The sequence below is a fragment of the Ictalurus furcatus genome, chromosome 25, assembly GCF_023375685.1.
Source record: "Ictalurus furcatus strain D&B chromosome 25, Billie_1.0, whole genome shotgun sequence".
Taxonomy (NCBI): Eukaryota; Metazoa; Chordata; class Actinopteri; order Siluriformes; family Ictaluridae; genus Ictalurus; species Ictalurus furcatus.
In genome coordinates this window covers 16452624-16478689 of record NC_071279.1, presented here as the reverse complement: position 1 = coordinate 16478689, position 26066 = coordinate 16452624, and the positions used below count along the sequence as shown (strand labels likewise).

At 41.5% G+C, this 26066-nt stretch overlaps 2 protein-coding genes across 5 annotated transcripts in view; one reads left to right on the top strand and one right to left on the bottom strand.

Annotated features, from left to right (window-relative positions):
* The first annotated feature begins 465 nt into the window (after positions 1–465).
* si:dkeyp-114g9.1 (uncharacterized protein LOC555399 homolog) lies at positions 466–12244 on the top strand. Its single transcript, XM_053614908.1, has 8 exons — positions 466–723; positions 2120–2402; positions 3672–3794; positions 5164–5421; positions 5722–5813; positions 7889–8070; positions 9385–9554; positions 11940–12244. The coding sequence occupies exons 1-8, from the start codon at positions 466–468 to the stop codon at positions 12116–12118; spliced, it is 1545 nt and encodes a 514-aa protein (XP_053470883.1). The 3' UTR covers positions 12119–12244.
* A 1260-nt stretch (positions 12245–13504) lies between these two features.
* cep85l (centrosomal protein 85, like) overlaps positions 13505–26066 on the bottom strand; it is a 68144-nt gene continuing 55582 nt past the window's right edge. For all 4 annotated transcript variants that reach the window (XM_053613860.1, XM_053613859.1, XM_053613861.1 and 1 more), the window contains 9 exons: positions 24326–24443; positions 24065–24244; positions 23481–23633; positions 20480–20634; positions 19926–20043; positions 19239–19289; positions 17980–18087; positions 16447–16606; positions 13505–15822 (listed from right to left, as the gene is read on the bottom strand). In XM_053613860.1, coding sequence (XP_053469835.1) covers positions 15659–15822; positions 16447–16606; positions 17980–18087; positions 19239–19289; positions 19926–20043; positions 20480–20634; positions 23481–23633; positions 24065–24244; positions 24326–24443 — 1207 coding nt within the window. In that variant the 3' untranslated portion in view covers positions 13505–15658. The remainder of the gene's footprint in view (positions 15823–16446; positions 16607–17979; positions 18088–19238; positions 19290–19925; positions 20044–20479; positions 20635–23480; positions 23634–24064; positions 24245–24325; positions 24444–26066) is intronic.

Below are 26066 nucleotides of genomic sequence, written 5' to 3'. Positions count from 1 at the left end.
GATGGATGTATTACAGCTGTTCTTGACAGCTTACACTCTTATCGTGTAACGTGTGTGTTTAAACCTTATGCAAACAGATAAAAGATAAAAAGTACAGAAACAGTTCCTAATAACGACTGTACATACATACACACGTGTGTGTATAAATAAGCTACAATGCCTAGAAACACTAGCTATTATTAACATTGAACCATCTAACAAAATATGTAAATAGGGGAATTCCATTCACTATAACCACTTAGACAAATTAATTAAATGAGTCCAGGTTTACGAATAGTGAATTACCATTTACAAACTACGTTTTTAATAAAATCCGGGTTTAAAATTTTTATTTCCATGCCAGTATTGATGATAATTATAATTCTGTCTACCCCATGCACCCCCGGTTTGCAACTTGGTACGCCCCGAACCTTTTAAACCTGTTGTCCAAGATGGCGGCGCTCGGCGAGTTGTTTACCGGCGGGTATGGCCTACCGCGACGCGACCCTGGAGAGTGAGCTGCTGGAGCGGTTCTCCTGTTTATCTGTTAGCAAGGAGGAAAGTATGACTAAAAATGAGCTCCATGACTCAGATATAAACCCAGGTTTGTTATATTTAAGTGACGAGGTGCTTATTGTCATTTTAAATCACTTGGAGCCGGTTTCTTTGCTGAGGCTCGGCAGCACCTGCTGCAGGTTGTTCCGGGTTTGCTCCTGTGACTCGCTGTGGACGCGTCACTTCCGGGTAAGTTTTATATTCTAAACATGTCTACAGAAGGCTTGGTAAAAGAGCACGTTAATGTATTTCATAAGATGTATTTGAATCGTATACGCCCATTTATAGCTCTTTTTTGTTTTTTGGTGTTTATTGGGTTTGCAACAGTGATAGTCAAGCAATTAACACAAATTGGCTCCAATTAGCGTCCTGTTAATGATATTCATACTAACCAATGCCTCCTTGCGCCACCTAATTCACTAATGAAGAGCCTTACACTTAAATGTTTAATAATATGGTTCTGTATACTTTAACAAACATCTCTATAATACTTTAAAACTACTTGAACAGTTTTTTTCCCCAGCCATTTGTGAATATAAATGTTTTTTAACTGCAAAGTCTGACCAATCTGGCAACAGAGTCGTTAGCCACATTAGCATTTATCATAAAGGTTTATTTGATACTGTTTCTGAGGAGGAGTTATGATGATGATATATTTTTGGTCATGTTTAGGCTTTAAGCTGTGTAGGGTATTGTGGGTGAAGCCTTGTTTTGGGTGTCCATTGATATTACAATTACCAATCTGTACTGTATGTAAATTTAAGACATTTCATTTCAAACACAGGTAAAAATGTCCTTCGCAACAAACACTGTGCATGTTTCAGATCAATAACTTGAACATTTACAGCACCTTTTACACACACAGCATTGTGTCTGCCCTAGCTCACTATTACTACACTTTACCTAGGAAATATAATCCATTCAAATGCTTCAAAAATATTAAGGTTGCGTTAATGTGACTCCGTGACATCTGCTTGAAATGATCCTTTTCCACGATGACTCCATTATCATTTACATCTAGAAAAATGTACGTTAGAAAAATGTACGTTTTAGTTCCATGACGTTCATTCAACCTCTGTGAAGTATGTCGAATGTTCAACAGAAAATTTGAAGCTTGTGAGAAGAAGAATATGATCATTCTTTGTTTTCTATTATGTTGTGATATTGACTGATGGTCAGCGTGAAAGTACAAACCTTTTACCCAAGTTATAGATTGAAAATACATTCATTCAAAAATAAATGAAGTACATCATTAGAAAGCCTTAATGGCATTTTGTATATTTACTATTTATATGATTAAAAAAAATACCGAAATACAGATTAATATAATTTTAAAGTCTTATGGCGTAGTCCTTAGATTCAGGTTTTTTTTTTTATGATTTAAAAAAAATAACTACCGGTATTTGTATGGCTGTATGACACTGCAATCATAGAGAGAAAACCCTTGTAACCTATTTTATTATCTCAAGGATATAAGTCTGAATTATTCCTGTTTAATTGTTTTATTTAGAATGTTTGCTTATGATTACGTGACTTTTTTTTTTCCTAATAACATCTTTTGAAATATGTGTGTGTTTGTGTTTAGGACTCGTTTGGGGTAGGCCTGCCGAACATCACCACAGCCGGTTACACCGCCAAAACCGCCTTTCGTTTAGTGTTCATGTGGAGAGCCCTTTTCCGAAACATCCACTGTAACCGGTCCCTTCAGGAGAAGCTGTTTGCTGAAGTGCCGTTCCCTCCCCACGTGTACTGGACGCAGTGGCTTGTAATGGAGGAGCGAGTGCCTTTACCTGCCGCACAGCTATCGTGTGCTGATGTGGAGAAGCTGTGGGGGATGCCGGGAGAGCTGTTCACCCAGAAACTTCAAGGTAGTCCTGTCACCTTTCCTCAGATCTCATGGTGGGCTGCGTCGATGATGTGGTGCAGACATGGAATCAGAAAGTACCTGATGTGCAGATCATGTCCATGCTAACCCCCCAAACCCTCCCCCCCCCCCCCCCCACACACACACACCTTATTTCTCTTTACACAGTATCTCAAACTGTAGTGTGACATAAAAAAAAAAGCTTCTGAAAACTTGTGCGTTGATTTCAGTGATGGTTTAGTGTTCATCCGGCAATACAATTATGCCACGGTGCTGTTGAATACCTGATTCTGATTGGCCAGGTGTTGATGAACTTTCTGTAACACCAGCTCTGACTTTAGTTTCGGCTGTATTTCAAATCACAGGTTTGATAACACACTCATTCTAATATCGGTCCCTCCAGGGTTTAGCGAATTTGCGATCGCAGGAATTAACGCAAATGCAAGCAAACGGCGCAATACTCAGTCAAGCATTTTTGGCCGCAGTAATGGCATAAAACTTTGCGAAATCCTGTATGGAATGTAATCTGTTTCTATAGTAACGGCTAATTCACCAGGATTTTTTTTTTTATAGCATATGATCATATAAGCCTTGTTGATTAAAAAATGCTATTTGCTGAAATGGTGAGTGATTTATTTAACATGTATGGAAGGAATCTGGGTTACTGATCAGACGGTCAGGGGTTCAAGCACCAGCACTGCCAAGCCGCCACTGTTGGGCCCTTGAGCAAGGCCCTTAACCCTCTCTGCTCCAGGGGGCGCTGTATCATGTCTGACCCTGCGCTCTGACCCCAACTTCCTGACATGCTCGGGTATGCGAAGAAAACAATTTCACTGTGACCAATAAAGATTATTATTATTATTATTATTATTATTACTAATCTGCAGTGTCTGTGCTAATGCTGTGACTTGGGGAAGGACGTAAGGAAAGTGTTCAGATCGTATCGCACTTTGCATTTTCTCAGTAATGTGACAAGCTGCCTGTTTGTTTACTTTTCATTTGTAATGTTAATTATAACAGGAGCTAACTTTTTCGTATGTTGCATAAAATGTAAATGTCAGTGTAACTATAAGCTGCGAGATTATGATTTTGTCATGAAATTGTTTGTTTGACATTTTTTTTTCTTTCATTTAGATAACACTTGCCACATGCACTAGGCTCAGCAAAGCTTAGCCGGTGTTGATGGCTTGTCCTCAATCCATCCCTTAAAGCTACAAACTGTTTTTCTATTAAAAATTATCAATGTGTTTTTTTTTTTGTTGTTTTTTTTTAGAGAAACCAGAAGGCGATGAGACCCTCAGGATAGAATGGAGGGAGTTGTACAGCCTCGCTGTCAGTCATCATGGAAGTACAGCAATACTCTTTCACTACGTTCTTAAGCAGCACCAAAGCAGTGGTAAGTTATTTGTGTCCTCTCTTCATTCCCCAGGGGTCAGCACTTCAAACTACAGTCAAAGGGAGATTTGGACTGCCATACTTGTTCCATTAGGTCTAAACCTGCTTTTTTTTGTGGGTATTTCTATTCGTTTTTAATAGCCAATGGACCTGATGGGGACTCACTGGAGCAAATGATAATCATTGTAATATTTGGTTCGATGTTGAATTCCTTGTTTATTACAAATAACCAGCTAATTTAGGAGCAGTTTTTTTTATTTATTGTAACTTACCATTTTCTCATTTTATATCAGAAACAGCATCAGATGTCCTCATTACTGAGGATGGCTAGGATATGATGGACATATTGTAAAGTTAAAACTCTAATCATGCTTGTACTCAAGTTCCTGTTAACACTATTAGACACTATAGTATACAGTTATAGAAGAGAAATGATTTATAATCACACTATCTGGTGTTGCCCAGGGTGGGTTCCCTTTCGAGTCTGCTTCCTCTCAAGGTGTCTTCATGTCGTCTAGGAGTTTTTCCTCGCTAACGTCTCCTCTGGCTTGCTCATTAGGGATAAATTTATAAAGTTTAAACTTGTATACGGGTTTCTGTAAACGTCCAGTGTTAAACGTGCTATATAAACATTAATTTGAACTGAATTGAAAAATTGTCTTAACGTTGGACCTCATCAAACTGAATGAGAACGTTGTACAAAATTTATATAATCAGTTACACAATCGTCATATTTACACAAGAAATTGTTCGTTTTTGAGGTGGGGAATCCTACGAGAGTGGTTTTGCTATCACTTTGGGAATGCTGAAGTTACTTCACAAGATCCACAAGTCTGGCATTTGCAACAAAAAGACCCCTTTTTTTTTTTTTTTTTTTTTTTTTTTGAGGAAGCGCCGTCATTGTTTTTGAAGACCTTTAGTCATGACCCTCGTGTGTGCACTCTTGCCCTCTCGCCCTACCAAAAAGAAAAAAATGCAGTAATCCAATTTTTTGCACTGTTGAGTAATTTCAAAGTGCCGTAAGTGAAAAGGGCCTCCTTTGTCTTACTACAAGACTGACTCATGTTTTGAGTCCTTATACTGTGTCCTAGTTTGTGTCCTTGTTTTTTTTTTTTGTTTGTTTTTTTTTTGTCTTTCATTGCTGAGTGACTTCTTAATAAAATGCAACCAATTATCAAGCAAACTGATGTTAAGCATTTCCCATTTTCTATAACTTGTGGACCAGATTCTCATTTTAAATGGCTTTAAAATAAAATAAAAAAAATACAGCATGAAAAATTCAGTACTGAGACGTTGACTGCATACACTTTAAAAAAACAAAACAAGAAAACCCTCATCCGCTTTACACACTTATCATCCTGCTCCTCTAGACCATTCTGAACTGGAGTCGATGTACCGCCAGTACACCCAGTGCAGGTTCCAGTGGCTCTTCACTTACTGGCTCTTTCGCCAGCCGACCCCGCTAAACCGCCAGATCAGAGCCATCTACCTGCAGTGGAGGAAGCATAGTAAGAAGAAGGTTTCCACATGGGGAGAAACGGTGTGTGACGTGAGATACCTGGCCTCCCTCCATCCAATCACCAGCGACTACTGGAGGGGCAAACTAGCTCGGGGAGATGAAAACATCGGTGAGTTTGGGTTTAAAACCCGTTCTCCTGTGCCAGTACTGATAATCATCCTAAGGTTTTTAATGATTTAATAACGTGTTCTGCTTTTTATGGCCCGTTTATTATTTATAAAAGCAGCTCAACCATCATAAATGACAGTTTGCAGAGTTTGGTGTGGAAATGACGTATGGCTGAACTTCACTTGAACCTTGTGTTGAACCGTTTTGGAAATGAACCTATGATCAGATTCAGATGCTTGTTCATGGTCAATCATGGAAGACTGCTCTTGCTTGTTGATGTATTTTCCACCTCTCCATGCAGGGATTCATACAGTGGGAAGCTACTTCTCCATGTGCAAGTCACTAGTGGCCTGGATCCTCGGCCGTGACTGGGGCAGACTGAAACGCAGAAAGGTACAAACACCCTCCACTCTTATTAAAGGGAACACGGTGTAATGAACCTCGGTGCTCGGCTGTACTTCCTGCATCGCCACTTAAAACCCACACGTCACGACAAACTAAACGAACAGCCCGGTCTCGCATATTAGACCATACTTATGCCTGAAGTGCTGAAGCAGCTCACTTCAAACTGTGCTCCTGGTCAAAAATGCAAATTCCTGTCGCTCTCTCTCTCTCTCTCTGTGTGTCCGTCTCTTTTCATTTAGGTGAAGTTTAAACGAGCTCCTGCAGGGCATGGCAAATCTTTAGGCATTCCTGTGGTGTACATCTCCTGCCATTATGTGTTTTTCATTTCATTAATTCATTACCCAGTGTCTGTAGTTTCACAGGTCACAGCGTGAGCAGGCAACAGGAAGTGCTCCCCTTTGTCTAATGCCTGGCTAAGCGGATAACAGGCGTATCAATATGCGTCCTATTTAATTGTGCTGCGCGTCTGAGCATGCACCATTTCCATTTTATTGCCACTTTAATAGAATTAATGAGCTGCGATCCAAGGAGAAGTTGGGAGGATGGGGGAAAAGTGGAGTCGTACCTTTTTGTATTTAGCATGGATATGACCTTTAGGAAATGGTCATGCTTTTAATTAGTCTGACTCCCCAACCCCCCCCCCCCACCCCGCCCCTTTTGAGTGTGATGTGTATTTTAGATGTAGCGACTTCCATTTCTAGTCTCTAAATATTAGCCAATATTTAATCCTGCTTTATTTGCTCAGGCTGCTAAGGAATTTTTCATCCTGATCTTGATCCACAAACAGGAAGCAATACATTCTAAATGGAGATTAGGTTCATTATAACAAAAGCAATTTAAAGGGGGTGTGTGGACAGTTAAATAAATAAATAAATAAATTTTCCACCCTGTGATGGAACTTAATGGTCCTAAGCATAAAAACAACTTCTTTTGAATGGTTAATGGTTCTAGCTTTATGAACAAGCGCTACTTGGAGGTCTTTTTTCCATAGGGATCGACGTAAAACCTTCAGTGTTTCCTCATTTAGCCATCTCCCTCCCCCGCCCCCCTCCTCCATGTTTGACTTGTTAATAACTACAAATTAAAATGTTCCATCTTGTTGCGCAGACAAGCTGTTCAAAGTGATTTTCTTGAATACGAAAAGCTGAATTTTGACACGTATCCCAACTGCCTCATAGTTATTCATACTTGGCTCTAGGAAAAAAAAAAAAAAAAAAAGTTTATACCTCAATGGGTTATTTGATATGCTTCAACCCTTTAACACATAATCTGCTTATTGTGTTTGGATTTATACCACATCACCATTGAGTTCTCGATTCTGATTGGTCAGAAGGAGTTGATTGATTTTCTCTAACAGCAGCTCTGAGAGTAGTGCGATTGGCAAAGATTTATACAGGTTTATATTAATGCACTTGTGGTGGTGATGTTTCTATAGTAACAACTCATTTGTGTGAGGAGACATTTATTTAACGTTTAGGGAAGGAGTCTCCAGTGTCGGACCTTTTGTAAGAGTCAAACTTTAAGTTTTGTGACCTCTTCAGGACGGAAGAATGAGGAGGGGGGGGGGGGGGGGGGAAATATAGGGTGGAAAGGTAACTACTTTTGATCTGCTTTTGACCTGTTCAGCAGATGCTCCGCTACATGAACTGCATAATGGATAACTATAAATGTATTTAAAAAAATGTCATACTTTAATAAATAAAAATGAACTTCATAGTGGTATCTGTAGCTCCACTTCCCATTGGGCCATGTCGCACCACCCAATTGTCGGATCGTTTTTCTTCTAACTGCGTGCCCTCAAGTATGTATTCCTTACATAGTTAGACATTTGGACAGTTTTGCAGGTAGGTTTAAGTGCTGGTTCAAGAACAACCTGAGGGTACGTATGGACATTTGAGAAACTCCCATACATTTAATGGTCGAACCCCTTGGACGTCGTCTTTCACTAGTACGGTTGAACCTGTTTTAAATTCCTTCAACTATCCAAACACTCTTAAAAGAATCCTGTTTTTCCAAGAGTACAGTCATTTTTAGTGTTAGTGTGTGGTGTGATATGCTGGCAGGTTTACGAGGACACTCTGGACGGCGTGTACCTGCTGCTGAAGAGAGAGATGCAGGAGAGGCTGGTGGAACACGAGAGGTTCTGGCAGGTGGCCAAAGTGCAGCTGAGCCGAGTATGCACTCTGGAGGAGACGGCTGTGAACTACGTCAACTGGAAGATGCTCGAGACGCTTCCCTATTACAAGTAGGTGCCGAGCGCCGTGCGCGTAAGTGATTTAATTAGGAGCTCTGCTTCAAAAGGAGCATCTCGGTAACTTGCTTTATAGATTATTATCGAGCCTTTTCCTTCAGTGACTGCTTGTGTTTTCTGGATGGTGTGCAAAGGAATGAAGGAGTGTGGTGGGGTTTAAAAAAAAAAAACATATACATGTATACATCTCCTGCTGCCACCCTCCTTGTACACTTCTAAAGTTAGATTTTTAGGCACTATTAAAGTTGCTTTTAAGAGCGGGGTAAAAAGAGAAGAATAGAAAAATAGAGCAGAAGAATAAAACGTATGCCCATCAGCAAATCAAACACCATTTCCCAGCAGAAGGGGATCTTTAAAATAAATAAATACAAAGAGAGAACAAAAAAGATTTCTTCTTAAATTAGCTTCGTGGATTTTTAGAAGGAACTCTTATAATTTGGATAAGGGTGTTTCCTTCCGTTTGAAGCTTGTCAAGCTCGGTGTTTTTCTGCCCCAGTGCCCTTTTTTTCCTTTCAGGCAGGGCTTTGAAGCTTGTTGAGCTCTCGGTGGGAGAACTGGGCTGCGGCTGCGGCTTCAAACGCTCCGCCTGCAGTCACAGGCCGAGATCCACAGCCAGTCCACGCTGTCTTTTTGAAGTGTGAGGAGAAGTAAATCTCTGCTCTAAAGCCAGACCAAGCCATTCCCATCAAAGTGAACTGACTACAGCCCGCTAATCTGAAATATTAAGTGGAAAGTTCATCATTCAGGCAAATTAATACGAGGAAGCCTTTCCATCTGTCCACTTTTTTTTTTTTTAATTGGAGATGGAAGGGATTGGTCGAATATAACGTAAATCACCAAGTTATATATATATTAGTCGGAATTATGCACAAAAAAGTGAGGTAAGCATTTATTTTTCCTGTATTTTAACTCGATGTAGGATACCCATGTTTAATATTTGTACACTGGCAATGTTCTAGAGTAAAATACAGTATGTAAGGAATAAATGGCATGGAGTGCTATGACTTATCAACCTTTTTCCACGATATTGTAATGTTTTGAGATGTATAGCGCGTTTTAGCCTTGGTGGTTCTACAAAGCGCTTTACACGTTCTCATTTATCCATTCTCATACATCATTGGCAGCAGAGCTGCCGTGCGAGGCGCTAGCCTGCCATGGGGAGCAAATTGGGGTTCGGTGTCTTTCCCAAGGACACTTAGGCATGTGGGCCTGGGATTGAAGCGCCAACCCTGAAATTAGTGGACGACCCGCTCTACCACCTGAGCCACAGCCGAAGTGAAATTTGAGATTGTGCTCTCTGTCGTTCAGGCTGTATTTGGTGTCGGGAAACGGCGTGTACCTGCAGCATGTGCAGGGTTTCCTGAGCAGGAAGAGGATGCTTCATGACTGGATCTACCTGGAGGACAACACCTGGCTCAGAGAGCTGCTCCCTGATGAGCTCTTCACACGGCTGGAGTTTGACACCAAGATCTCTCAAGGTAAGTTTGCTGAGCTCTGTGGATCAGTACATCATCCTGAACACAAACACCTCCGTGATATTTCTGGTGTAGTGTTGGATTTAATCATGCTGCCGATTTTATTAGCTAAATGAGATGGGAAGCATTTAATGTGAAGAGAATTGTACTGAGAAACACCGATACACACTGTATATTTATTAACGTGTTTTTATGTGTAAATATCCTCACTGTAATTTATTTAATCCACACCAACACATGAGAATTAAAACCTTACTTTGTGTCGTAATGAAGTGTTTTGTGGAACAAGGTTTTGCGACCTGCAGTGGCCTCCTTTTCGTGTCCGCGCTCTACATCGGCAGCGTGACGTTCGAGGTCTGTCCGTCCTTAAAGAGCACAACTGAGACCTTCGGGAGATAATGTTGGACATTTAATGCATAGGTTTTTTTTATATACAAAACATAATGCAGCCTTGCTGTGCCGCTAGTGCATTAGCTAGCTGTCCAAAATAAATAAATAAATAAATAAATAAATAAATAAGTTTAGTGCTGCACATTCATTCATATGTATATGAATGTGGGGTGTGTATGTATTTGAAACCATGAAATCTTTCCCCAGTTCATGAATATTTGGAATATTACAGTTAAATAATCTAATATGTCATTAGCTTCATGTTTATTTGGAAGTCCAGATGTCAGCAGGGCAGGTCTGATTTCTTTCTTTCAGACCGATTGAGTTCACCTTTTGTAAAACAGACTGGCTGTGTAATTTTCAACCGATTTTATGAATTAGACCGGGAAATTTCCGTCCTGCTCCACGTTGTCCAATGAAATTTGAGCTGCTTGTACCGCATCACGATCGGTTGGTGTATGCATGACAAACGGCATCGATTATGTATTCGTAATAAATATTCGTAATCGCCAATGGCTCAACTAAAATAAATAAAAGCAATCGCTGAAGGAGCCATAGCTTCCTGACCCCTGCTTTAGGGCGATGTCCATTCAGACTTTTTTTTTTTTTTATTTATTTATTTATTTTTTGAAGCGCAGACGTCAGTAAACTAAAATAAATAGTAGGAAAGGACTTAATGGTTTATTTCCTCTGACTTTCCTCTGACTTCCTGCTTCTTGATGTCAGAAGTTTACAAACAAAAACAGTCATGCACTAATCACTAGTCACGATGATTAAAAGCAAACGTGGTTGCACGTACAGAAATCCGGTCAGACGTTTCAATATTGTGAACCACGTTTAATTGTGATTTCTCCCTCTGGTGGGGTTTTCTTTTTTTTTTTTTTTTTCCCTCTTCCCTCCCTGTTCCATCTGATCAACGGCATCATATCTGGTCCTAAAATCCAATGTATACAGCAGTGAAACCTTTTGATTAGTTATGTTAGAATTGTTTCGTTATTTCAGTAACTGTTCTGTCAGCAGTATCCTGCCACCGCACTTATTGTCTATTTAATGCTATGTTTAATTATTATTATTTTTTTTTAAATGAATGGCAACGCTGCTTGTATTTCACCTTTTCGTCCTCATGTTTGAATCCACAGCACAGCCCTCCTCCACTGCACATAAAAGAAGCTGATCAGATCCGATCACTTGCAGTGTGAAGGTCGCTGTATTGTCTTGCTCCTGAGCCACAGCTGGTCTGGAAGCTGTGTATGGGTGTGACGTGGTGTTTTTAATTGGTTTGAGTGTTAATTGTGGTTGCTGAGAAACTGGGGCTGATTCAGGTCTGGAGGTGAACCATAGAAAAATGCATAAATGAATAACTTTGACCTCATTTGCTCCTCACCCGTGTATGAGCCATTCATCATCTGCGAGGTGGTGACGAGACGTCAGTGAAGTCTTAATGAGGATTTACGACGTTCCGCTGCACGCGTCTCTGACCCTCAGCCGCGATGGTCAGTTCATCAGACTGCTGCAGTCCCACTAGTGATCCGTCTTGTTTACCAATGCGGGGAGGAGCGTAAATGCCCTGTTCATTCCTGCGTTCTTTACCGAGCTGCGTGTTTTGTTTCGGTCTTATTGCAAACGTGCAGACGAACATATTTACAGCATGGTTTGGCAAAAAGTTTATGAATAAAATTGACCCCAAATGCAGATGAAGACCTATTTGGTGTCTATTTGCATCTTGGACAACATCTGTAGTTGTCCAAGATGGCTGCCCCCATAACATTCGTGTTCAGCTACACGGTGAAGTTTTGTTTGTCTGTAGACGATAGCGAGTCCCGTAGTGTCCTAAACCACATCACTTTCATTACGTTGGCTTTGTTAGCCTCTTAGCTCCAGTGTAAAACTAAAGAAGCATCAGACACAGAACGCACACTTTGGCTGGTTGACTGCATGTGTAAGCTGTAAGCATGCTGACAATATGATTGTGTTTAATTCCGTTGTGTTTGCGAACAGAAAGTTTACACGGCTCGTCTGCGATCGCTCAGCTCAGTCGGCTCATCTGGCTGTACCTGCACTCAGGTGAGCAGCTCTACATGGAGGGAGTGAAACAGACGGTGCTGCAGTACGTTCACGCACGACTGGACATCAGCACCAGCCTCTGGCAGCCTGTCCTCAGGCCTGTCGCTCCATGAACTGGCCTGGACAGCAGGTGCATCTTCATTCTAAATAGTTTTAGGGGACTGTGTCCTTCTTTTTTTTTTTATTTTATTTTTTTTTATATAAATGTTTTACTTTTTTAATTCCTATTAGCATTTTTTTAACAACAAAAAAATAGATTTTATGGCTCCTGTGCATTGCAGTGTATTTTTGGGACTGTAGCTGAATTTTAACTTGTGATGGATCTGGCTGTTGTGTGGAGCCACAGGCGTTGAACTCGGTGCTTTGGGTAAATTGTGTAAATATTTTTAGCTGTATGAATGTCGTGTGTCACGATGTCTGTGTGCTATGATGTGTGTAAGTTTGGGTGCGGCTCTGGGAGGTATTTAAATACTTAAGTGGAATTCAGTCACCTCATCATGATGGGTTTCTGCTTTTTGTTTTATTTTTTATTTGTGTTTTTTGACAAGCAGAATGATGTCCTTTATCTGATCATTGTTGTATTTTCTTCTGATTCATGTGGTGGTGGGTGTTTTTTTTTTTTTTTTTTTTTTTGAGGTCTGTGAATGTAATGTTTTGTTTTTTTTTGTTTGTTGGTCCCCCCCCTTGACTGAATTACTGGATTTGTGGCTTAGGGTTAGCCTAATGTCGTCACCCCCCCAATAATCCTGAGACTATTAAAGTCCCTTTCAACTTTAACCCACTGCTGGTGTTTTATTGTCCTCAGGAAATTTGATATTCGTTTTTTGCTTTAATCTCTATGCTCAAACATCCAGTACCTCAAAATATTAGATTCTTGGTCGGGGTTTTAATCCTTTTGCATGAATTACTGCATGAATGCGGCGTGGATTCTGTTCCTCTCCACTCTTCCTCCAGACTCTGGAACCTTGATTTCCAAATGAAATGCAGCATTTACTTTCATATTCCCCGTGATTGTGGTTGTGTACTGAACCAGACCGAGAGATTAAAGGCTCAGGAAACCTTTGCAGGTGTTTTGAGTTAAATTAACTGATTAGAGCTCTTCTCAGGTCGACATTTCTGTATTATAAATTCTTTATTCAAATATTCTGAGACTGGATTACTGAATTCCATGAGCTGTAAGTCGTAGTCATTGAGATTGAAACAAAACCAAAAAAAGGCTTGAAATTTCACTTTAACAACTCAAATTCCACTTCTTGAACTCCGATTTTGAGAAGGTACAGGTGCATCTCAAAATTAAAGAGAAATGCCTCCAAAATAACACGTTGCCTTTCCTAAAAAAAACAAAAATGCCTGGCCTTCAACAGAAATGTCCCTCACCCCAAAATATAGAATAGAAATCCCTTCCCCTCACTCCATACTGTCAAATAGAAACTCCTTTTCAAAATAAAATCTAGAAATGTCCCTCAGCCAAAACAAAAATACACACATGATCACCAGACTATGTGTAGAAAAATATTTTATTTGTTCTCTGTACAAATGGCAAGCAAACATTTTTGTCCTTTTTGTTTTACATGAAAAAATACGAGTCGATACTTTCTGTAAATGTACATAAATAGAGCTTTGGCATGTGGAAAGTCGAGCTGAAAAACTAAAAGCTTAAAGTACGAGAGAGAGAGAGAGAAGTGAAGCCAACCAGCAGCCTCCAGCGCACACAGTGTGATCACAATTGGCCATGACAACCATGCACATCTGTTCCCCCCCCTTCTGCTCTCACACACACTCTCACACCTCTCTAACATGCAGCACACACACACACTCCCCATCAGGTTCTTCATCGCATAACCTGAGTAGAAATCTGCATTGTTTGTGCCTATGGCTTCACTCATCATATCGATTACGGACACACACACACTTAACTCTGCTGCATAGATTTATAAAGGCACAGGAAAGCAATGTCTGCTGAACTCTATGCTGGTAAATATGAGGTTGCATAGCATTTTATATGTCCAACCAGCTTCAGAGACCGTCTGTTCCTGCACAAACTCCGTCTGGAGCAATAAAACACTCAAACACACCTCGTCACCTACGTCTCTACGACACACACACACACAAAACAAAGCTAATTTTACCAGCTCGATACGTTAGCGGAAACATCTTAGAAATAAATATCCAAAAACATTCACTGTCCAGAAAACGTCTGTGCACAGGTTGTCACGACCGAGCATATATGTTGTGTTATATATATATATATATATATATAATAATATATTACAGGGAATAAGAAATCGTCCTATACCGGGTCAAAATGGAGGACAAAAAGAACAGCTCCGCTGTGAGACGAGACGACGCTTGTGGAGTTAAAATCCCTTTTTGAAATGAGAACGCAAAGCTCGTCCACCGTGAGGGTGGAGTCTTAACGCTGTCGGCTTTATATACCTGAGTCTTCTTATTTATTTATTTGCATGGTCTTAACATTTAAACTGTAACGCAACTCTGCGATTCTGTTAAGTAAAGTACAAAAACCCCCCCCTCCCCCTTCCGTGAAATCTGACGGTAACGTCTGAGCAGTTTCTACACAGCCCCTGATCTTTACGCTGATCTACTACAAGGAAAAAAAAAAAAGTGTTTAAAACCGTTACCTGAAATCCAGGACAATTTCTCATCTACGGGTTTGTTTATCATGCGCTGTTCGAGCTTTCCACTGAGCCTGGATTGTTTATATTGTTAATACAGAGTCCTATTAGAAGAAAAAACAATAATACACACACACACACACTTTTTTACAAAAAAATACAAAAACATAAAGGACTCAACATCACACTCAAATACAAGGTGCTGAATGGAAGACCTGTGTGTGTGTGTGTAAATGAGGGCAATCTGCCTCGGTGTCGACCCGCGACCCACAGCGTTGGATGGAGGAGGTGAAGCTCTTTTTGGTGAGACTGAGGATGTGTCACGGTTTGGGCTTTGGAGACGTAAAACAATCAGCGAATGCACTGGAACATCACAAGGCACTTGATGGAGCAGTGGGAACCACTTCACACACTTCCACACTCCGAGTGTGTATGTGTGTGTGTGTGTGTGCTGTAGCTCCCTTTGCATTGCTGTGATTTCTGAACACCCACGGTGTGATCTCATCACCGCCTCGCTCCCTTCCCGTATTTTCTGGATGACGAGATGTTTGGTTTCTTTAAGTGCGATAAAGTTATAAATCTGCGTTTTTCACACGGTGACCACCAACGTGTAGCCGCAAGCAGAGCGGCTCTCGGCTACGACTGTGGATCGTTACGTTACGTGACGTGACGTGCACTAGAATTAACCTGCAATAGTGTGAAATGAAAATGTGAGTAAACAAAGCGATGTAGAGCCTGATTTTGAATTTAGAGTGCCGCGACTCGTAGTCCGGAAAATACGGTAAGGAAATGACTCGTGGCCTTTCCCACGGTCCTGAATAAAAAAAAATAATAATACACAATATGAAGATCTCAGAAGTTGGAGATGAACACGGAGCTACAAAGACTCAGAGGTGTAAACTCGATTCACAGCTTGGTCCAACATTCAGTAGTCAGACGGATTTATTCTCCTTTTCCCTTTTGTCTCTGGGCGAGAGAGAGAGAGAGAGAGAAGCGGTGGCTCGGCCTCTAGGGCGGCGCTCACTGCGTCACGCAGTTCTCCCCCATGTCCTGCGCGTAGCGGTCGGAGATGATGGTGCGCAGCCCGTCGATGTCCTCCCTCAGCTGACGCACCTCCAGCAGCTTGGCCCGCAGCCCGTCCTCCACCTGCGGCTTCTCGCTCTCGTCGGACGAGCAGCTCATGGCTGGAACGGGGGGAAAGAGGTTTTATGGAAACGCGGGTAACGATTCTGAAACAGATCCTGTCTCGGACCTGGAGCAGGTGCTGAGGTGTTAACGCTTAATCATGCTTTAGTACCTTTCACTCTTATGCTGCTTGCACAGTTGGACAATAAAGCTCAGCTTTTTCCACGCATCGTGTCCATTTAATCCATGCTTTTATATTGAAATGGTTTTGCTTTTTTAAATTTTATTTATTTTTAAACGGATTTTGAAAATTCAGCCGAAAATCAAACGGGAAAAGAATATATTTCTGTCAGCGGAGGAAGAGCTTTATCCTGCTCAGTGATGTCGTGATCTTCCACCAACGACCTCCAGAGTAAGACGGGCGGTGTGTTTGCAGTTTGTGCATCGGCTTTTGTTTGCTTAATGATACTCGGACTTTTACCGAGTTCATTTATTTGCTATAAACTAGTAAACAAAATCACAGGTACTCTAGAAATAATGGATTTTTCTTCAGTCTTCTTCAGGCAGAAATCTGGGGCTGGGCGTCAGTGTAGTTAATAGGCTGTGTTTTATATCTTGCGTGTAGAAGTATCGTGAGTGCGCTGTATGAAAGTGATCCTTCATGACGGTGTAGTGACACTTACATTTGATGCCCAGCAGCAGTGCCAGGTTCGGTTCCTTGCCCTGCGCTCTCTGGGTGAGGATGCTGCACAGAGCCTTCAGATCCAGCAGACACAGAGACATTTCCTTTAGCAGAGAGCCCGCTTCCTGCATCACGGAGCCGTTATCCACATGCTGCTGTTTCTGCGCACACACACACACTTCATTTTTATATATACACCACCAGTCGAAAGTTTAGACACTCATTCTTCATTTTTATTATTTCCTCCACATTGTAGAATAATAATAAAGTCATCAAAACTCTGGAGTAACACAAATGGAACTATGCGAATTATGTCGTGATAAAAAATCCAAAATAAATCAGAATAATTTTGTGTTTTATCATCTTCAAAGTCGACGCCCTTTTCACCTAGAATTTCCAGAAATGTATTCTTGGAAAATGTATTCTTGTATTCTTCAACAAAAGGAAACCATTGGGTGTGTCTCGATCGGCTCCCTCGGTGGGGAATCGGTACGTGGTGTACACGAGTGCTGTATACAGAACCTCAAATAAAGTTAAAAGTCGCTCATTTAAATAATCCTGCGAGCGCCACGACGACGTAGATTTGTAGCTGCAGTTGGCTGAGGTTTTTTTCCCCGTGCTCAGACGCTTCAGACGACGTGACATCATTTCCTGTAAGGGAACACGATGAGCGTCGACGCTCCCTGGTTTTCGCGGTGCATTGTGGGATGTTTTAGCGAGCACGCTAAGGATTTTTCGTTTTTCGATTTTCCGACGCCCTGATCTGCGCCCTGATTACTGACCTCGGGAGCCGGGTGAATGAATGGGATGACCGAATTGAACGCTGCTGATGTGACTCTGTGGTCTGATGAAGCGTTCCATGACCTTGTGAGTGAAATGTGAAAGAGCGCACGCAGTAACGCGTTTCGCACGCTCGCGGTTCCGGAACGATTTTACAGATTTAGATTTGTATCTGTGAGTATTTAACGTGTGTGATGAATATTCCAGTCGCTGATGTTGGTCTGTGTTATTTTGGGACGATGATGAAGTGCGTCTGTCACGTCTGCTGAAATGCGGTGAGATTATACACAGACGTGTGCGAGTGTGTGTGTGTGTGTACTCGGCGATACTGAAATAGACCGCTGCTGTTTCGACGCCTTTTTTCTCGTGAGCGGAGATGTTTTCGACAGACTCAGACAGTGAGTTAGACTGAAGTTCAGCTCGATTTAACACAGGAAGACGGATGGGGTTCGGTGGGATGAGCGATGAAGAGCTCCAGCTCTGATCTCCGCTGCTTTCCCTGAATGACTGACTGTGAGAACCGATATCCATCGCCAGTTCTACAGATTCTACACGGTCAAAGGTTTGTTTAACTTTCTATCAATCGCTGGATTGATTTCTGACTAATAAATGCACGAGACGCACGAGTCAGCCAACGTTTTTTTTTATTCTCTCTTTTCTTTAGTCTCAAACTAAAGGAGAACGGTATGTGATCGTGAAAACACTTTTAAACAGAGCTGCGCTGCAGACAGTTGTGTCAGGACCCCTGCAGTACCTGATGGACGCTTTTAGACAGCGTCTTCAGGTCCTCCTCTCTCTCTACGAGCTGCTGATGGAGCTCCTGCGTGATGGCTCTCTCCTTCTGCAGCCTCTTCTCCAGTGCCTGAGACAGACAGAGAGAACATTCGTTTCACAGAGCACACTCGAGCGGCTCCGCTCCACCCACGCGGCGCTTCCTCACACGGATTACTGGTCTGGGAAAGTTTGGAAGGCTTGGGTCGATGTGTGGAGTGTTCGGTTCAGAACTACTTGGCAAATAAAACATCTGGTTTAGCAGTAGCTAAACCCAGGAGCTTACTGAGAGAAGCGTCAACAGCCTAATGAGTCAGTCAGTAGGTTAAAAAACCCTTCGAGCGTGCTGTTCTAGGGGAAATAACAGGGTGATAACCGCTTCATCTCGGACCACGTCGCACCACATCACACACGCTGTTGATTATTTTTCTGTAACGGCACGCCTCGGTGTTTTATTCATCGTGTATACCAGAGTGATTTTACAATGATTCCAATTTATATATTAAAGATCTACTTATCATTTCCATTTAATGTGAAACGCCATGAAAACAAGTTCATTCCTGTTTTCACTTACAGTATAGCAGCTCTCTCACATACTCACTCTCTCCATCTCTCCATCTCTCTCACACTCTCTCTCTCCATCTCTCTCACTCCCTCATCTCACACACACTATATAAATAGCTATTGGCTATTTTAAAAAGGGGAGGAGCCACCCAGTATGTCCCGCCCTGACTTCCTTTTTCAGCGGATATTACGTCAACACACCGAATAACGTTGCACGTTTCAAGGCACTTCACGTTGACTTTAAATAACACGTTTTTACATTCCCTGTGTACGTTTACAACATATTAGAACATTAATATAAATAAGAGAGAGCTGCGGTTCTAGAAAATTAATTAACACCTTCTAATCGAATCAGACAGGTGTAACAGGGAATAAAAGAACAGCGTGTGTTGTATATGTATGTGTGTATATGTATGTGTGTGTGTGTGTGTGTGTGTGTGTGTGTATATATATATATATATATATATATATATATATATATATATATATATATATATATATATATAAAAGTGAGAAATGTTTTACAGTTTCTTGTTTTTTAATGCTCTTTTCATCTGTGTTTGGACAGAAATCGAACAAACCTATTAACACAACCCTACACACACACACCCCCTACACCCTGTACCTGTGCAGTGTGTGAGACGAGAACACCGAGTTCCCAGAGTCCGAGTTGCTTACCGTTAACTCCACGGTGAGTCTGTCGATCTGCTGCTTCTGGCTGTCGATCAGCTGAAAACAGAGTACATCATCAGACTGAGCAGTTACCTCCAACTAAAGTCTAAAAGGTGTGTGTGCGTGTGTTAGGTGCACTTCATGTGTGTGTGTGTGTGTGTGTGCGTGTGTTAGGTGCACTTCATGTGTGTGTGTGGGGAAAACATTTTGCTGTGCAGGTGGAGTGTACTCAAAAAGAATGAAAAAAAAAGCTCAAACAAAACCCCTGAAATAACAGTTAAAAAAAATTACAACAACAACAAAAACTACTTCCTGTTCTGTTCCAGTAGGTGTAATGTATTGAGTGAAATATGGCGGGTGAGATATGGCGGGTGAGATTTGGCGGGTGAGATATGGCGGGTGAGATATGGCGGGTGAGATATGGCGGGTGAGATTTGGCGGGTGAGATGTGGCGGGTGAGATGTGGCGGGTGAGATTTGGCGGGTGAGATGTGGCGGGTGAGATTTGGCGGGTGAGATGTGGCGGGTGAGATTTGGCGGGTGAGATGTGGCGGGTGAGATTTGGCGGGTGAGATTTGGCGGGTGAGATATGGCGGGTGAGATTTGGCGGGTGAGATGTGGCGGGTGAGATGTGGCGGGTGAGATGTGGCGGGTGAGATTTGGCAGGTGAGATGTGGTGGGTGAGATTTGGTACCGTCCGGTTGTGAGACTGCTGTTCCAGGAGACGCGTGTTCTCCCTCTCCAGCTGCTTCAGGTCCAGCATGGGCAAGCGCACTCCGTCCTCCAGACACTTCTCCACCTTCTCCTGCAGACTGTGGAGAGAGTAGAGACAGAGCGACTGATGGTTTTCAATCGTTTCTACTTGTTTGACCACACAAAGTCAGACACAGAGTCTGGTTCTCTGGATAGAAAGTGTAACTGTAGAAATGGGATCAACATGAGCAGAAATACATTTTAGGTGATTAAACTGTTCCTCAGTGAAAGCGCCTGGACATTTCTGGGGATTTTTCCAGCCATCATGGCGTCCTGCTTTAACCGGAGTATGAGCAGTACATCAGGGACTAACAACAATCTTTAAAAACTGATACCCAGTGATTACTGATACACATCTGGGCCATTCGGGGTTGGTTGTTAAATTTAGCCCTGAAATGAATGTGAAGTGATGAAAACGAGGCGAAATGGGAGCTTTTGTGTATTATTTTCTTTATAAAGGCAAAAAAAAAAAAAAAAAAAAAAACGAAGAAAAACCTCTGCACGGCAGCCATCAGCTCCTTCTCCCTCTTGGCCTGTCTCTCGATGAGTGCGTCTTTCTCCTGCAGACGAGTGCGGCTCTCCTCTATGCTCCGCTCCAGCTGTGCCGCTGTGTCCTGCAGCGTCTGCGCCTTCGTCTGTACCTCCTCCAACTGACACACACACACACATCAATAATTACACATACACTCAAAGGTAAAGGCTCGTCAGCGAGTGTGTCCTTGCGCTTCATCTGATCAGGTCGTATCATGAAATAGATGTTATTGTGGCTGTGCTTCAGGAAGAAGAGTTGCTTTCATTTACATCGATAACCGACTGCGGTAATGCAAGCAGCGCGGCAGATCCTCGCCGTCATGCTGCCTCGTGTTGGCTATAATGTTAGCGAGCTGGCTCCATTATGGGACGACTTGGAAAATGACCTCGTGCTGATAAGATTAGTAAAAGCTGGAGGTGGAGTTCAGGGGAAAGTGACATAAACATCGCTTTGTTTATCCTCTAGTTGCAGCGAAGCGAGAAATTCGCTCCAAAATATGCGTTCAGTCCATACTGCCTACTCCTGTAGTTTATATATATATATATATATATATATATATATTACATTACATAAATATACACTTCCGGTCAAAAGTTTGTGGACACCTGACTGAAATGTTTCTCATGATGTTAAAAAGCTTTTGATCTGAAGGTGTGTGATTAAACGTGTGAAATCGGCGTCGTAGACAAAAATATAATCGTGTCGACGTATTCGTTTCTTTCATTAGAAAACTAACATCATATTTACAAAATAATCTTTATTTAAACGGACGACTCGGAGAGAAATATTCCGAAAAGCAGGAGATAAGAGTCCAGCGTCGGTGTGAACTCCTTTAATACTGTTTAAAAATCATCTCGGGGAAATTCCTCAAGAAATCGCTCGAGAAAACACCAAGAATACATTTCTGGAAATTCTAGGTGAAAAGGGCGTCGACTTTGAAGATGATGAAATATTAAATTATTCTGATTTATTTTATATTTTTTATCACAACATAATTCCCATCGTTCCATTTGTTTTATTCCAGAGTTTTGATGACTTTATTATTATTATTCTAAAATGTGGAGGAAATAATATATATACATAATAAAAATAAAGAATGAGTGTGTCTAAACTTTTGACCGGTAGTTACGTGTGTGTGTGTGTGTGTGTATGTATGTATATATATATATATATATATATATATACACACACACATATACACATATATAAATAATGAAAACCATCAACAGATATTAGTATGACTTTGTTAGATGAGTAGATTTTAGCAAAAAATGATTCAGTTAATGTACGATTGCATCATGAAATTTGCAACCATAAAACCTATAATATTAAAAATAAATAAATAAATAAAACACAGAAAGGACGTGACATAACTTCATACTTTTTTTAATGCCGTATCCGTTGTCTTTTTTCATTTATAATATTACTACCAAGACTTTTAGCGAAATGATTGATAATCAAGTTTGAATCATGAACAGGGAATTTGCAACCATGAAATCTATTAGAAATTATATAATTATATTTACATTATAATTATATTAAAATCATTAGACATGACAACTTCTTTTTATTTATTTATTTTTAAAATGTCATATCCTTTCTCAATTTATTTTTTTTCCAGACAGGTTCCAAAGTAAATGCTGAAATGCCATTATTATTATTATTATTATTGAATGCCCACACACACAGTCCTGTTTGTACATCATTTATATGCCTTGTGTGACACCAAACATCTGACTATCCCAAATTCTCTGTAACCACCCTCACTGGTTAAAAAAAAACAAAGATAAATCTCACTAGTTCCTGCCTGCAGATTACATATGAGCACAGCAGTCACATCACTAGTTTTTTTTTTTTTTACTGCCCCCTGCTGGCTCAGTTTTACAGTCTCCAGTAACACGTCATCGTAAACATCCTGTTAAGCCAATCAGTGTCGCGTAATCGGCTGCTGTAAGGTCCGAGAGCGCCGATTTCTGTACAGGTAATACCAGCCTGTCGCTGAGCGTTCGTTTTCGACTTGAACATTCATTCCTCTCGGCTTGCACGTGTTACAGGACGCAGCGACGTGGATGTAATCGAGTGTGAGCAGCTTGTTCATAAACACTAAAAACGAGCACACATTGTTGTCACATTAAATGCTCTTTTACAGGCGTGTTCGCACGGCCGCGGGGGGACTGGTGCTCCGGAGCCGGCGTTGTTAATACACAAACGTGTTCGTTACGCTTTAATCTGGAACTGCTTTCGGGGTTAATGACGGAGGGTTTAAGTAAAGACATACTGAAAGATGGGCTTGAAGCTCGGAGCGCAGCGCGTACAGGCGCCGCACACGTTTCCATAACGTGTCTGTGTGTGTGAACAGCGGACTGACCTTTCCAAGACCCGAATCAGTGTGTAAAGAGGAACAGAGGCTGAAACCCACCATTATCAGAGTTAGTATAAAATAACGTCTCTGGAATCCGAAGAGTTTCCATAAAACTGTGTTTTTTTTTCTTTTTTTGGATACAAACCCTTATTATTTTTGTGAGTTGAGTGATCCTGGAGGTTTACTGTGTTTATTAATCAGCACCGCCTGCAGCCCGTTGTGTCTTTTTTTTCATAACTCGTGCTGTGACACTGGCACAAACTAAACAGGAAAAAGTTCCACATATTTCACTGCAACGCTTTCTTTTCTTTGCATAATCAGAGTATTTGCTCTGTTCCGAGTTCAGCGGAAATAAATAAAGTCATTGTGGACACTTGAGCACCAGAGGCACGGTGTACTGACGAGCTAGAACACGAACGTGTCTCATGATCAGCGGTTATTTTATTCACTATTCAGTTCTGTTAGCATTAGTGATCAAAAGCAGGCAAAATGGCTCTCTTATTGGATTGAGCAGCAGTGGGAAAGCACTAATAGTACACAAAGTGCTGTGTGTGTGTGTGTGTGTGTGTGTGTGTGTGTGTGTGTGTGTGTGTACTGTATACCTGCTGGGCCTGGGTGTGCACCTCGTCCAGCGAGGGCAGATCTGCCAGGTATTTCTCCAGAGTCTCGATGCGCTGCTGCTTTTCCTGATTCTGCTCCTGCTCTCGCTGACATTTCTTCTTTAGACTGCTGATGTAGCGATCACGCGTCTTCATCTAGACCACACACACGCACACACACTTTTAATACCAGAAACTATACTCAAATCAAGGTCTAAAAGGGTGATAAAACTTGTGCTCACCCTTCTAGCAACGACACACAAATCTGATATTAAAGCTAGATATTAAAAAGCTAAAAAAAACAAACAATTTTTGTGTTAATAATAATAATAAAACGTTTTTAACATAATTACAGCACGGAATCTCGCTTCGTTAACAAATGAAACATCTTAATCGATGTGAAACTGCTGTGGTGTAAGAGGAATAAAACCCTTCGGGACATGCTGTTATAGGGAAATAATCAACTTTGGGGTGTAAGAGTAATTCTGCTCCGCATCAGCTGCATCACACCAGCCGGTCTTTGATTAGTTTCCAATAGCAGCACACCCCCTACGTGTTTTATTCACACGGCAGTTCTCGCAGCAGACCTTCTCCTCCAGCTTCTTGATGTCCTCTGTGTATTTCTGCGTGTTCTGCTTGAGGAACTCTTTGAGGTGGATGACCTCGAGCTCGGACGAGGCCAGTCTGCGCGCCAGCTCTCCGTTCTCGCAGCACACCGGAGTCTGAGGGCTATGCAGGGACGACGCGGGGCTGTCCAGCGGGCTCTCCTGAGGAGGAACGTCGAGATTAACACCATCGTGGATCAGAACTTCCGTCATATAGCGTATAGTTAGTGCATAACGAAGTACCTTTGTTTTAAGCGCATATGAGTCGTCACAGCGCCCTCTCTGGTTCTGGAGGACCTGCTGCGCCCTTAACTCGTTTTCCCTGATTCTGGCGTGGAGCTGCAGGATCTGCTGCTTTTGCCTGGAGAATACAGAGACATGAGAGGGGGGGTTAGGATTAGACCGTTATGCAACGTAAATGTCATACTTCAACAAAAACCACATTCTTTTACATTTAAAACGCACCTATTATGGTTATGGTTACCTTTTCCCCCAGTGTCACAAACGACTCGTTCAATGATCCGTTCTAAATGATTCATTCTAACCTTCTTTCAGAGAGCATACTCTGCTCTGATTGGTCAGACGTCCCAGTCTGTTGTGACTGGTATACCGCGATCAGCCTGTATCGAAAAGGAAACGCCCACTAGCATCTCCGGTTTCACCTTGGTCTGTTCGCGAGCGGCCGATGAAGACCTTTTTGCTACAAACCTACGTAGGTTAGTACAGGAAGTAAAGTCTGGAATCACTAACGACTCGTTTCAGCTGTTCAGAATCGCTTCCTTCTTTTGGGAGTCGATAACTCCGTTTTAGTGCGCTTTGATCGTTAAACTTTTGACGTTTTTACGTTCACAAACAGCTCTATATCACGCTACATGAAAGGTAATATTTGAAAAACCATAATAGGTGCACTTTAAGGGAAATTAAAAAGAAGTGATGTGTGAACATATGCTGATACGTTACAGACGAAGAGAATCGTGTCTTAATGAATATCTGACGACACACACACACAAAAAAACAGCAACATGAAAAGGTAAAGTCTAAACATCTGGAAAGTGGGGCGAATCAGAAATGAAGGCTCGTGCTGAGGAGGAAACCCTTCATAAGTGACAGAAACCGGGGGTTTCGATGAAGTTAAGTGTACAGCCGAAAAGCATTTTACAAGCGTTGAGTAATACGTGTTTCCAAATGAGCACCGGTATACTCGTTCTCGAAACCACACTTAAAACACTTCCGTTACATAATTACCCATCTTTTTCATTAAGCTTGTTAATGCAGTTCAAAATGCATCCAGTAGGTGGCAGTAATGCATTATTAATAGTCTGTACAGGTATAAAATGTGAAATAACAACATCACGAGTTATTACCGCCATGCTTTTTTGATCATTTGCACAAACGGAAAGTTAATAACACGTTAAATTAAGATTCCGAGCCGAACCACAAAATGCGTAAAGACACAGTTAAAATAAACACATCAACAGAAACCCGTCTGCTTTCGGGGAACTTAAGAAAAAGCCTACAGCGTAAGAGTCGCACCTGTTTGAGTGTACTGGTGACAGAAATCATTTAAAAAATCCTTTTAAACGTGTTTAGCGTCTTCACTGCTTTTTCATTCCGGATTTCAATGGCTTTTTAAACAACAACGTATCTGATTTGTTTAAAAACAAACAAACAAACGAACCGGTCATTCAAATGTTAAATGTATTAGTGACTCGTGTTTTCGATAAAATAGTTGTTATGAAGTAGCACGTAGGTCACATGACTCTTTCAGTTTTAACGTATAACTCGTTAACGAAGGTGGACAAGCCGTTATTTCTCGTCTCCGTCCAAGTAATGAACGAATCCTGGAGTGGTCAAGCCTGTTAGAAACGTGCCATGTTCTTTATATTTATTAAAGATAGACAGCAGTAATGCCAGTCGGTGTTCAAAGTTGATATGTTTCCAGAAATCTGTCCAGGAGATGTTTTGATTGTCATGATGTTGTTGG